Source organism: Apostichopus japonicus, chromosome 20 (genome assembly GCF_037975245.1).
Source record: "Apostichopus japonicus isolate 1M-3 chromosome 20, ASM3797524v1, whole genome shotgun sequence".
In the NCBI taxonomy this organism is placed as follows: domain Eukaryota; kingdom Metazoa; phylum Echinodermata; class Holothuroidea; order Aspidochirotida; family Stichopodidae; genus Apostichopus; species Apostichopus japonicus.
In genome coordinates this window covers 2,908,818-2,922,948 of record NC_092580.1, presented here as the reverse complement: position 1 = coordinate 2,922,948, position 14,131 = coordinate 2,908,818, and the positions used below count along the sequence as shown (strand labels likewise).

At 37.1% G+C, this 14,131-nt stretch overlaps 1 protein-coding gene across 2 annotated transcripts; it reads left to right on the top strand.

Moving 5' to 3' along the window:
* The first annotated feature begins 762 nt into the window (after positions 1–762).
* On the top strand, positions 763–14,131 carry LOC139961493 (deaminated glutathione amidase-like). Of its 2 annotated transcripts, none has more exons than XM_071960688.1 (7): positions 763–917; positions 2,463–2,620; positions 5,117–5,269; positions 6,424–6,633; positions 7,360–7,470; positions 9,441–9,542; positions 12,115–14,131. In XM_071960688.1, exons 2-7 carry the CDS (start codon positions 2,495–2,497, stop codon positions 12,280–12,282), a joined length of 870 nt encoding a protein of 289 aa, XP_071816789.1. In that variant the 5' UTR covers positions 763–917; positions 2,463–2,494; the 3' UTR covers positions 12,283–14,131. The 2 variants fall into 2 exon arrangements, with proteins under 2 accessions (XP_071816789.1, XP_071816790.1); XM_071960689.1 differs by having other exon boundaries at positions 797–934.

Here is a 14,131-nt window from a genome sequence, read left to right as displayed (position 1 = left end):
TTCATGTAGCCTGACTACTTTCAACCGGTACCAGTTAGTTTTCTCCTGGGCAGATGGAATATATTACTGGGAGTTACAAGCTATCAGCTAGCCTAGCTACCCCGTCCCAACCCTTTTGCAGCTGGACGTGAACGTAATTATCATTTGCAGATAGCAACCCGTCTTACATTTTCAGCCTGTTTTTGTTTTTTTCGACTGTAGATGCCAAGCTCGTATAGCCAATACGCACAGAACGTTAACCTTGTTAGACACGCCCCTTTAAGGTTACACCGAAATCTCCTGGGGGGGGGGGGGGGTACGCAGCTGGCGGGGCGGGTGACTGACGTTGTATAGACCTAGCCTTTGTCAAGGCGTATCGGCCAAGTTTTATTTGCCAAATGCGCTAGGTCGATCCTTAGTATTCATCATGCTATGAGCGATTTGTTCCTGTGATTGAGCCGAACTCTACTGTGAAGCCGTATGTAGAAAGGGGAGGGAAATACTAAAGCCGTAGCATTTTCCATTTTTCCCATTTATATGTAGGGATCGAGACTCATTCGCGTCGCTGGGTAGACTCAGCATAGTCTAGTATATAGACCGTAGCAGAACATTGTGCTCTTTGTATAGACCCCATACATGTTCTCGTGGTGTGCACTTTACACAGCCTCCCCCCCTGTCAAACTGTTTCATTGACCCCTCCCAATTTGCCTCAACCCATCCCAGTCCCCACATTTATCCCCTCTTCTGTGGCAAATTGCGTACCAGATTCGCATGCGCGCTGTACCTCTTTTGACCTTGCTCAAGTGAGTTGTTTGTTTTTTGTCGTCTGCTTGCTTCGCTCGCTTTTCCTGTCTCAACGTCAACCGTTCCTGAAGCGCACTGGATCGAGACAGATCTGGCGAATCAAGTACCGCAGTTATATGCGACTAACTATTGCGGTACCAAATTAAATAAAGTCAGGAATAATCTTGCTCAACATCTTATTTCGATATTCGAAAAGTTTTATATGTTTAGTGTTAGTGTAACTGTTAGTGACTGTACTGAAACTGCTAAGGCTAGTTCCCTGGTTTTTAGCATAGGCCTAGATAGCCTAGGCCTAAGTATTGTACAGTATTGCCTATTGCAGGTAGATGTGTTCTGCGAAGGCAAAGCAAAACATACCGAAAGTCATTGCGTCAGCCAATGCCAGTCATTTAAGACCGACCCGTTTTCAAAGAAAAAACCTGAAATGTACATGTCGTGGTTGAATTATTAATTTTGTATTAATATATGATATAACATGGCAAAGTTTGCATGGAAATTGCCTACTAGGCCTATATTGAATAGTGGGGCTTATTCGCAGGGCAGCCCTGCGAATAGCCGGACACAAACATCTTATTCGCAGGGCAGCCCTGCAAATAGTCTGACACAAGTATCTTATTCACAGGGCAGCCCTGCGAACAGCCTGACACAGACACCTTATTTGCAGGGCTGCCCTGAGAATAGCCAGACACATACACCTTATTCATAGGGCTGAGCCCTGCGAATATCCAGACACATACACCTTATTCACAATCACAGGACAGCCTTAGACTGGGTTAATGGGCTCAGTAACTTTTGGGGCTATTCGAGTTAGCTTTTCGGGCACCAGCTGGCTTTTGGAAAGTCTTAATTGGGAGCCCCTATATTTGGGGAATTTATTGGCCTTTGGGAGTCCTATCTTAATGCTGCTAGGATTGGTTTTGGGAGCCTAGGGCCTTAAGATTGAACCAGTCTAGCATTAGTGCCGCCAACATAAAAAAAATGTCATTCCTCTGAAACTGAAAGACATGAAAGAACTTCAGGTTTGCGCGCCGAGGTGCAGAGGTCAAATGAATGACGTCAAATCAAAAATGATAGTCATCGAAAGCCAATAATAAACCTATTTTCAAAATCATCACAGCCCTGTGAATAAGGTGTCTGTGTACGTTATTCGCCGGGCTGCCCTGCGAATAATCACTTCAATATTGAATTGATAAATGATTAACATTAACTCACTTGTTGAATATCAATGATGTGTGTCTACTAGACTAGTAAATTTAAGGAATAATACATACATGTGAAAAACAGTTAATGTTAGGTTTTATACTGGAACAGACATTTTCCTTTCAATAACTAGAGAGTATGTATTACTAGTGATGTACAGTACATGTTAACATCATGCTTTGAAGTTAATTGTATATTTTTGGAGATTTTATGCATCTTTAGGTCCAAAACAAATACTTATAGCAATTTTTAAGGCAAATTTACAATGGGCAGGAAGAGAAGGTTACAACACTAAAGTTATAAGGTTCATTCAAGTTAATTTTATGTTAAATGTTTGATCATGATTTTCAATTCTTTGTACATTGCAAACTGGCACAGCCCTTTATTACTATTATTACAAGTTGGATAAAAATATTGTTATTAACTGTGTGAGCTGTTTACTCTTCAGTCAAATTTCATTCTTTTTCATTTCTTAACAGGAGGTCAGATTTCTCCCAGAGAGGGATAAAAAATGGCAGAATCAGAAGGGTTGAGCAACCTGATTGCTGTTTGTCAGTTAGCTTGTAGATCAGACAAAGATAAAAACCGGGAAGATTGCAAACAACTGGTAACTAAAGCAGCTAAATCAGGAGCAAAGGTGTAGTATGTTTCCTCAATTCTTATTCCTTGCTGATGGCAAATTAGTATGCAATGGCAATGGTTTTCATGTGTTAGTGATTCTTGGCTTGTAAACTCTATGGCTCAGGAAATGCATGAGTTTTCAACTTCACACTTGGTATGTAAATGCTCCTTACTAAAAAGAAGAATCCTTGTGCTTTTTTGTATGTCAAAGTTTATATGGGTCACTCGAGGTCAAAGTCTTGAAAAATTGTAAACACAATGACTTTAATAGCCAAGCTTGGATCCACAAGCTTTGGTATTATGTACAGTAGCATGTGGATTCACCTCAGTTATTACAAACCTTGGTCTTTCCTTTTAAAGGCATTGAAGACTCGCCCCAAACTGCGTGCGGCCATCTGAAAAGTTAACTTTGTGGTGCTTGCAAGTGATGTTTTGTTTGAGTCGCTACAAAGTGCAGACAGTAATGAAACGTGATACTTTGTTATCTTTAGCTGGACCTGAGATGTCCATCGCTGTATCGTTTATTCACTGTGCTGTGGGTATTGACCGCAGCTGTATGTACTGACTGTACACTAGTGTCTAATTATCGACGGTAGCAAGCTGTGTGTGTATTTTCTGGGATCGATGGTGGTGTCTAACACTTCTGTTACACCTCATTCGAAACTAGGTCAGATTACCGGCATTAGAAGTTCTTTTTGCGCGAGTCTTCACCATTTATGGTCTAAAGTCATTTGAGGTCAATGGAAGCCAAAGTCTGAAGAGCTTATTAACAGGATAACTTCAAAAGCAAAACCTGGATTCATCTTAGTGAGTGCAAGTAATATTGATATTTGGAGGTGTAAGCTCACATGACTTCAACAAAAGTCAAAGTCTACAAACATTGTAAATAATGTAACATTAAATGCAAATTTTGAATGATCTAAGACGGTACAAGAACCCTTTTTTGGTTTTTGTGGAGGTCAAAGGTAATTTTAGATCAAAGTCTGAAAAATATGTGAACAAATTTTGTGACAAAGTAAAGCTGGGATGAACTTTATACCAAGTGTGCATAGTTTCACCTTATTATGTACTGTCAGAACTCTATTGATGAAGGTCTATAACATTATGGTCAAAGGTCCATTTGAGGTCACAAGTTTGCACTGAAACTGATCACTGTGTATTATTACATGTGTAGCCAAGAATGATGAGTTGCAAAGTGTGAATGAAATTTCGTACACAGTGAAAACAGACTTGTGTACCTCTTTGATGAACGTTTCAAATCTCTAAAGTTATAGAGAAAGTGGTCATTGACCTACTCCATGATAAAACCATGAACAACTGCGACTGTATGCTACAGTGAAGTACTGTAAACTTTGTATGAATAAGTGGTGTGATGGTTAGATTGTCCACCCCACAATCATTAGATTCCTATGGAATGCCAAGAGGGCAAAATTCAGTAACAGCGGCATCAGTTGTAGCACACACCATGTAAAATTTGTTAGCAACATCCTGTTTAGTAGCAATAACCATGTAAACTCTGTTAACAACAACTTGATCTGTAGCAACAACTGTTGCTACAAATCCCTTTGTAAATATAATTTTTACATTTCTGTCATTACAAAACACGTTGTTAACAATTTTTACATGGTTGTTGAGCTACAAATCAGGAAGTTATTAACAAATTTTGCCCTTTTTGCATTCCGTAGATTCCAGGTCCAAATCCTCACTGGTCAGGAAATAGATTCTCTTGGCCGCCTTAAAATTGCTGCTTTGCATCATTATTGAACAGAGTCTTCTGTCGATTTTGGTATTTCTGATTCGGGAATTCAGTTCTTCCAACGGTTTCAAAACAACTTTGTGCATCGTAGCTGCACTGCACTGCAGTTATGATGAATTGGGTGCCTTCACCTTCCCCCATGCAGTATTTGAGAAAGTGGTCAGATGCTGAGGTACTCCTTCGACTGCAGGAATGGGTGCAACAGCTCCATGCCTGCCTTTAATTGTAAAGTTTTCTCTGAACACTCATGGAAAAGAGAAGACTTGGTATATAAGCCGTTGTTAATTCATGGTCATCGCATGGATAGGGTTTCAAATGAGCTTCTATCGACTCCCCAACCCTTGAGAAGTACTAAACTAAATAATAATTTGTATCTTGTTGCTGTATCTGTGTGCAGACTAATTTGCAGCTTACAGTAAGTCATTTTTTTGGTCCCATGGTCTGGACATGTCACCACAATTAGAAAGTTTACTAGGGATACAAAAGTATCCAAAGTAAAGCCAATGAAAATTAATATAAAAGATTTTACCTTTTGGAAACTTTGTTTTGAATCTGGAGTTTAATTTGATCAGCCAAAGACTTTAATTGTCTGCTACATGAGTAACCAAGACTTTGCCTCATGTTTGGTGGAGGACTTACAAGTATTTAAGGTCAACTGGGTTTCAATGTAATCTGAGACTACTAGAAGCAATACATACTGTACATGTTATATACTTAACCTGCATACAGTAGTTTCTATTTGTGATTTGCATACAGATGGTATTCCTGCCTGAGGGTACAGACTACCTTGCAGACACTATAGAAGAGTCTATGAAATTGGTTGAGCCAATGGATGGCCCTACCGTTAAGTATTACCAAGAGCTAGCTTCCAGCTTGGGGGTTTGGTTGTCAATTGGAATTCATTCAAAGGTAAGCCCAGGTCTTCACATGCAAATGTAATTCTCTTTCATATTGATGGGCATGTTCCCCCCCCCACCCCCCAGCACCCCCATTCACTCCTGGCAGTGTACTTCTTCTACATGTATCTTTGTTTGTAAGGCTAGCCTGAATCTGGCAGCAAGCCAGGTTGGGTGAATGTTAATAGACATTTAGTTCTACAAGTGAGTCCAAGAATTACTCTTTTTTTCATTCGGGGAGGCGTTGAAATCGCAACTCTGAATCTTCTCACAACAGACTTTAAAGTGTAACAGTGAGGATTGAACTATCATCATGCTGTGCATGGGAGATGAGCTAGTTCATCTTACCATGTATAAAACTTGTTTTGGTGGAGGTCAGAGGTCAACAGATTTAGGGGTCCAAATATATTGTTATAACTCTGTGGCTTATCTCAGTTTGAACAAATTTGCTGTTAGCCACATATTGCATTCTTTACTGACAAGACAAAACCTTTCAAAGGATTTTCTGGTTTACAAATAATGTGATAGTTGTATTGGAGAGAAATATTCCACACTGCTAGAGCAAAACCCCTATCTTAAATATTGCCTTTAACTGGATATATGGTTGTATTGTTGTTTGAATTTATTTTGACTGGCTGAACCTTGAACTACTCCAGGAAGTTGGATCATAGTCTGGGGGTCTGTGATGTCATCTGGATGAGTGCTCGTCAAAAGCTTAGGCTAAATTATATCCGCCTTGTTGATTCATCCTTGAAACTTGATACCTTTGGAATGTTTGCGTAGCTGTCAAAAATCTTTGTACTTAGAAATTTATCAAAATGTAACTTTCTTGTAGAAATAATCTTTTCTTCTATGGCCGAATGATTGACAAGGTATATAGTAAAAACAAAGACATTTTCAGCTGATGTACTCTGATGGCGTCATCCATTCTGTTGTTGCAAGATGCGCATATAAAAACTATCACATAATCTGAAAAAAATCATTTCTTCCGATACAAAATGCTATGAGGATGTTGTTTTTGCCTGAAAGATACAGAAAGGTTGCAGCAATTTCGCTTAGCATCAGCCATGAGACTTTCCTCCTAAACGTATGGATGCTTGATTCAAATAGCTATATTATGTGTTAACATTTAATATGACCAATGAAAATTCTTTATTATGATCATAGAGTGAAGATCCATCTGAGAATCATCGACTCTACAACCGTCATGTGATCATCGACTCTTCCGGCAAAGTGGTTGAATTCTACGATAAGCTTCACCTATATGATATGGCTGTTGAAGGTATGGCACCCATCAAAGAATCTTCTTGGACCATTCCAGGGGAAAAGATTGTCCCACCAGTAACTAGTCCTGTGGGTAATATCGGCCTTGCCATTGTATCCTTTCTGGTAACATGAGAATCAATCATGCAGTTCAACGATATGCGCGTACAGGAGCAAGACTACTTTATAATTTGAACAGATTTGCAAGGATGTCCGATCTATTAATCTGTGGTGTACTGTAACATTGTCTACTGAAACATCACAATGCCACTCAGTTTCATTTGCACAAGCAAATGCATTTGGCACACCAACCAAAACTTCTGTAATTGTTCAAAAATGTTTTTCCAAACTCTGTACCAATTGTACTTAAATTTTTTTTTCTTTCAAATTTATACTGATAATTCTTGACCATGCTTGTTAAACTGTATATTGCACCGTATGAATCTGGCTATCATGTGGTTTAATCACATCAATACAACGTGGAAGTACATGTGCACCGTTCAATAGTGTTCAATGTGAGTATACAGTCAAATGTCTGCTTAAACTGAATTAGTTTATGAAGAGATTGATGCGCTTTCATGATCGCTTCGATATCTTATGGTACCTGTAATGTTTTTCTTTTAAAAAACTGGAAATTGCAGCATACACAAAGATGCTTAACACTGTATCTTTATCGACTGATTTGGTAATATTATATCAAGGAGTAGTACTTGCGTAATGAAGGTTTGCTTGGCCGAATTGTAATCCATTTATTATAATGGTACATTTATTTTCATAATAAACATCTATTTATACATATTAAAATCCTGAATTGCTGTTATTTCGTACCGATCATTGCAGTGCTATGATCTGAGATTTCCTGAGTTATCGCTATCTCTGGCCAAGCAAGGAGCAGATATCCTGACTTACCCATCTGCCTTTCTGCAGACTACAGGCCTGGCTCATTGGGAGGTACAGTAGGTGTATACCTAAAGTGTAATGATAGTACCACATCGTTGTTGCTCATCTGTTGCCAGAGACAGAAGAAATTAATCTCCTAACTGAAACAGGCCGCCAAGAAGGGTTTGATAAATATAAGAAAAGTCTATCATTAAAGATTGCTCAACTTCTTCACATCAGACTTAAATGGCACTGCACAATAGCAAGATTTTTTATGATTATTATGTACCAGATTTATATAGTGCTCTTTTCATGCTTAAGCATGTTCAAGAGTGCTTTACAATGACAACAAAATGACAAAACCCTTAAAATATGAATATGACAAATAAAATTGACACAACTTAAATATTAATATAAAAAAATATATACATATACGAAGGAATAATTTTAAAAGCAAAATAGATTTACAGTGAATTCCTAGAAAGGAAAAGTGAGTTTTAAGTAATTTTAAAGGATTAGTTCAGGTGTCACAAATGTTTATCTTATATGAAAGAGGACAATAAAAGAAACCCAATAGTGAAGAAATTTTTCAATATCTTTTTCCGTTTAGGAGATATTCAAGTTTAAATTTCTATCTGATTGTGTAGAAACTGCTGAAATCAGACTAGCTGTGATGTCATATCCTCACATTCCTGAAAAGTCTTTGTTATTTTATTAAAATATTTTGTAAGATTTTATGACTTACAACCAAAAGATACGTCAGGAGATCTCATATGTGTCAAGGGAAGTATTTGAGATTTAAAATCTGAAGAATGTTTGATTATATTTTTCTAGATTTGTGAAAACAAATGTAATTATTTTTTAATGAAACATATTGACACATGTTAAGGAAGTGAGGATGTGACATCACACCCTCACAGTTAGTCTTTCTACACCATGTGAAATCTTCAAAGTGTGATATCTCCTTAACAGAGAATGCTATCATGGTAGTTTCTTCACTATTCTGTTTGTCTTTTTAAGCTCTTTCATACAAGATAGACATGTCAGACTCTTGAACCAATCCTTTAAGTAACAAAATGACAAAACCCCTTAAAATATGAATACAAAAAAATAAAATGGACGCAGCTTGAATATTAATATAAAAATATATATATATATACTAAGGCAAAATTTTGAAACCAATATAGATTTACAGCAAAATTCCTAAAAAGAAAAAGTGAATTTGAAGTAATTTCTTAAAAGTGGCTAATGTTTTCATGCTGACACAGTATGAAAGGGTATTTTAGTTGTGGTGAATTTTTATTTCTATGATATTTAGTTTTCATTTATCCAAGTAATGATAGGTACCATTCAGTAGAGTTCATCAAGCAATCCACTTTGTCTGCCAAGACTTTCTCTATAGAGTCCTCAGACTCTGTTTTGTAAGTGTGTTTGATATATCAACTGACAGGTGACTGTTCCAATTCTCAAAACACACTCCACTATTAATTGAACCAAGCAAAGTATAGTCATTAATTGTATGATCATATCCCCTGCTCTTTCATCTCCTGTATATCTGTGTCCAGAGAATATGTCTGCAAGGATGTGTCTTTGCAAGTTCCAATTCTCAAAACACACTGTACTATTAATTGAATCAAGCTCTTTCATCTCCTGTATATCTCTATGAATGTAACTTTATGTAACCTGTACAGCATTACTAACTGATGGCTAGCTCTATTATTGTACTTAGACTTTACGATCGAGGTATATGTTTGACCACAGTCTTGTAAACTTTTTACTGTTAAGCAGTTGAGGTATATGTTTGACCACAATCTTGTAAACTTGTTACTGAAGCGATTAAAAACCTGCTGAAAAGTTCCATGCCTCATCTCACAACAGGAAGATCACTTATCTTTCTACATTTGATACCCATATATATAACCCCCCAACAATGACATATTTTTACTAAATATGATAGAAAAGAAAATGAAAATGGTAGAGATACATATGTATAAAATAGGCTGTGATGTCTAATTATTAATTTTCATGTACTTAACATGCAGGCACTTCTGCGAGCCAGGGCAATAGAGAACCAATGCTATGTGGTAGCTGCTGCACAGACTGGCCAACTCAGTTCCGGGCGAGTGATGTATGGACATTCAATGGTAAGCAATATAGAAAGAATGTAAACTGCAGGGAATCAATCATATGAAATAACATATTTGCAAAACCCACAAGCTAATCTTTGCCAAATACTGAGCAAATGAAAAGAAGAATTCTTTTTTGTACAACTCCAATCTTGATAGTCTATTCCATTTCTGAGTTAAAAAATATGTGGACACTTATTCAGATAGTACATTGCAAAATTATTTGTGATGTTATACAGGGACAACACATGGTACTGTCTTTGACATTTGGTTTCGATGATAATCCTTACCTTTGCATTCATGATGGCGTGTGTGTGTGTGTGAGTGCATTTGTGACGCCCAGCTTGTAAACACGATATCTCAAGGGAGAAGGTCAGACCTATGTCATATTTGGTGTGTAGAAGTACCACCTTAACTACAAGAATCCTATATTTTTTTTGGTGGAGGTCAAAGATCATTTGGGGTTACCAGGGGTCAAATTGTGAAAACCTTGTAAACACAATATCTCAAGAAGGGAAGTCAGACCAACTTCATATTTGGTGTGTAGAAGTGTCACATTGAGTACAAAAAGCCTTTTAATTTTGGTGGAGGTAAAAGGTCATTTGGGGTCACCAGGTGTCAAATTGCGAAAACCTTGTAAACACAATATCTCAAGAAGGGCAGTCAGACCAACTTCATATTTGGTGTGTAGAAGTGTCACATTGAGTGCAAAAAGCCTTTTAATTTTGGTGGAGGTGAATTAGGTCATTTGTGGTCACCAGGTGTCAAATTGTGAAAACCTTGTAAACATGATAACTCAATATGGAAGCTTGGGCAGATCTCATATTTGGTATGTAAGTGTATAGCAATAAATAACAGAAGCCTATTGATTTTGGTGGAGGTCAGAGGTCATTTGGGGCAACAGGTCAAATTGTGAAAGCCTTGTAACCATGATATTAGACAGATCTCATATTTGGTTTTCAGATGTACCATACCAAAGTTAAAGAGCCTATTATTGCTGTTGGTGCAGGTCAAAGGTCATTTGAAGTAAACAAATGCAAAACATTTACTTCACTCCCCTCTTACCTGTCTCTTTACACTAACACACCTTCCTAAACATAATATCGCTAGAGAAGCTTGGACAGATCGCATATTTGGTATGTCATTGTACCACACTGAGTACAAGAAGCCTAAATGTTGTGGGCGGACATCATGGTCGTATGAGTTCACCAGGGGTCAAATTATGAAACCATGCTTATTTTCAAAATATTTTAGCAAGAACAGATGTCATATTTAGTATGTTGATGTATCTATCACATTTAGTACAAGAAGCCTGTTGTTGTTTCAATGGTCATTTCAGGACAGCCTGTTTCATTGTGAATTCATTGTTTGTTACATCACACTGCTTTTCACTGTATAAATAAGATCAGGTATGCTGTACACCCTCACTATACATTACTGTAGATTCATGAAGAAAATTGCTCATGTTAAATCATAGAAATCACAATGCATTTTTTGATATATTTTCTGCAATCATTTAATTCTTTGCTTTTGTTTCGGATCAGCAAAGTGATGGAGAATCATACATGGAAGTGGCTTTTAAGTCCAAATGTCTGCATTGATGTAATATTGACAATCATCATGATGAAATTGCAACATTTGTTGAATTTTCGACTCAAATATGAGTGAATAATATCCATGCATTGAAGTAAAACCTGAAAGCCCATCATATGAACATCTTTTGTTCCAAAATGCTCAAAAGTGCACAGGCATGTGTATTTATACTCTCGCTAAGATAATGGAGTAATGCATATGTGTAAGTGTGGGGGGTGGGGGGGGGTAGTTGAAGGAGATGGTCTGGTAGGTGGAGGGGAAGAATGACTGTAATCGAAACTTCAATGCAGTTTTGCATTTCTGGTTTCTTTTCTTTTACAGCATGGTGCAATGAGAATCCCTACAGAATTGAGGTCATTGTAATTTAAGTATTTAAGTCACTCGACCCATGGATCTATATACAGCTCCATGCTTGACCACACATCACCAACTATTGAAAATAATTACACCATTGAATTATTTTCCAAGGTCACTTCAATTCAAAGGAAAACTAAACCAGCAAAATCAAACAATTGTGTGCAATGTTTGATATCCAAACAATAAAGCACCTCTAGGTATTCAGCTGGGAGCTGGAACAAATGGCTTCATTTCACAGGCCAGTGGTATTCATATATGTTTTAATGCTCAGCCTTTCATATCCCTTTTACTACACTAGACCCCATCAAATGTGTGACCAGCAGGTTTTAATTGGTTCCTTGCTATATACAAAAGGAATATATACGGTATGCAATGGTGATGAGTGTGTGTGGGTATACTGCTTGTATAAAATACAATAACTTTAAAAGAGAAGGTTGGATGAACTTGATAATAATATATCTCTTAAACAATTAAAAATAACCGACGAAGTAAAGATTGGTTAATTGAGCAGATGTTTTATTCTTTACATTTTCAAAGTTTAGAGAGTTTGACCTGCCAGTTCATAAACTGCAATTTTATCAATCAATTTGACTGCAAGGTGATTTCATATTTTTTTTTATAACATTCTGCATTCATGTAGGTGGTTGACCCCTGGGGACAGATTATTGCAAGTTGTCATGAAGGTCAAGATGTCTGTCTTGCAAACATTGACCTGGACTACCTCAAGTCTGTGCGAAAACAAATGCCAGTATGGAGTCACAGACGAACAGATGTGTACAAACTATCAGTAGATACGAAGGATTCATGACAAGTAACCGACAGCAAAGTGAGAAAGACTTTCTACATCATTTCTTATAAATTAGGAAGATCAGCAATCTAGCATGAAAACCCCCTCATCAAAGATTATGGAAGATTAGCAGTCTAGCATAGAAACTAAGCCTCAACGGAGTCAGTGTTCGCAGCATTCGCTGTGCAATCGATATAATTCAGCACTGAGTGGCTGAACTGATGATAGCTTGCCACAGTAGCGTACTTCGAGCAGTCAACTGACTTCCACAATCAGTGAGCAGATTGAAGTCAGCTTGTCACACTATCAAGCCAGAGTGACTATGTGCACAGGCTCATTTTGTAAACACTGCAGCGGTCTTATGCCATGGCTCTGACCTACTGCTGCCAAAAATAAAATATATTGAAATTTGGAATCCCTTGTAACATTTACATACAGTCTTAGACCTAAACCATTCCCCTGAATAATGTGTATCTTACTTGTGTAATCACTAACCCCTGTATTTAATACACAATATAGACAAATGAAAGACACAATATACAATAAAATATACAATAAAATATAATACACAATATAGACAGACACCTCTAAAGCTTTTGTTGTAGTAAGCATGTTCACTGACAGATAAAACAGGCTTACAGGTGTATGTACACAAGAAGGCTTACTTAGCAAGTAAGATCAACTCACATCTGAATCCATGTCAAGTGTTGCTAAAAGCAATATTTCAAAACAGAATGGTTGGTCTACTTGTAAACAGGCAGGACAGGACAGGACAATGCCATGCTTTGTTTTATACAGTGAACCATACTTACTCGTTTGCACAATCATTGTTAAAGCCAATATTGAGGAAAGGGGGGGGGGGGTCATTGTGATTATTTCAGATGTTTGCTACAAGCATATCAGTATTGCAAAGACAATGTAGACAGTCATGAAAGGAATCCATTTGCTCCTCTTTATAATAGAGTGCAGAATGATGCTTTTACCTGCCGGTTCTTATCATATAAATATGCATTAGCCAGTCATATAAATATGCATTAGCCAGTCATGTAAATATGCATCAGCATGCATCAGCCAGTCATATAAATATGCATTAGCCAGTCATATAAATATGCATTAGCCAGTCATGTAAATATGCATCAGCATGCATCAGCCAGTCATATAAATATGCATTAGCCAGTCATATAAATGTGCATCAGCCAGTCATGTAAATATGCATCAACCAGTAGGTAGGTATGCGTACAAAGGTATATGAACGTTAAAACTTACTCTGCCAAATAATTATGTACCTTATCATTAAGTTTTTGAAATGTGTTTTTTGATATTTTTGGGCATGCTTTTAATCCTCTAGGCTTGTTTCTCTAATACTTTTCCTCCACAAGAATCCTTTTTGTTTAGACAGACACATTGCATGTGATTATGACTAAATCTAAATTATTCCAATGGACAGGTTGCATTACTTTGGTGGTCTGGCTAAGGGGGTTTTAGTGATTCACTGCAGAGGTACATACTTCGTGTAATACTATTTAACATGGTAATGATATCAGATGCCGGTAATTGTATTAATTTATTTATCTGATTGTAATGTAACCAGGTTAGTGCCTTCCCAGCTGCAATATTAATGTATATCAGTAACAATCAATTTTGAATCCTTTTTTTTCTTCATATGCATCTTATACCAGTGTCCCGAAGTAACATGTTTTACTATCAGCTGAAGTAAATCTTCCCAACCATTACACAAATACAGTACTCAATTCAAATAAAACGATTATATATTAAATATGCATTTTTTTATTGGTGAAATCTATCTATGTCTACATTATATATCATGTATGTTAGGAAGCTAAAGAATTCAATAAATTGTTTAACACTG

Coding starts and splice junctions, on each gene's coding strand:
- LOC139961493 (XM_071960688.1), top strand. CDS start 2,495: ATGGCAGAATCAGAAGGGTTGAGCAACCTGATTGCTGTTTGTCAGTTA. Junction 2,621..5,116: donor CAGCTAAATCAGGAGCAAAG/GTGTAGTATGTT, acceptor ATTTGCATACAG/ATGGTATTCCTGCCTGAGGG. Junction 6,634..7,359: donor GTAATATCGGCCTTGCCATT/GTATCCTTTCTG, acceptor CGATCATTGCAG/TGCTATGATCTGAGATTTCC.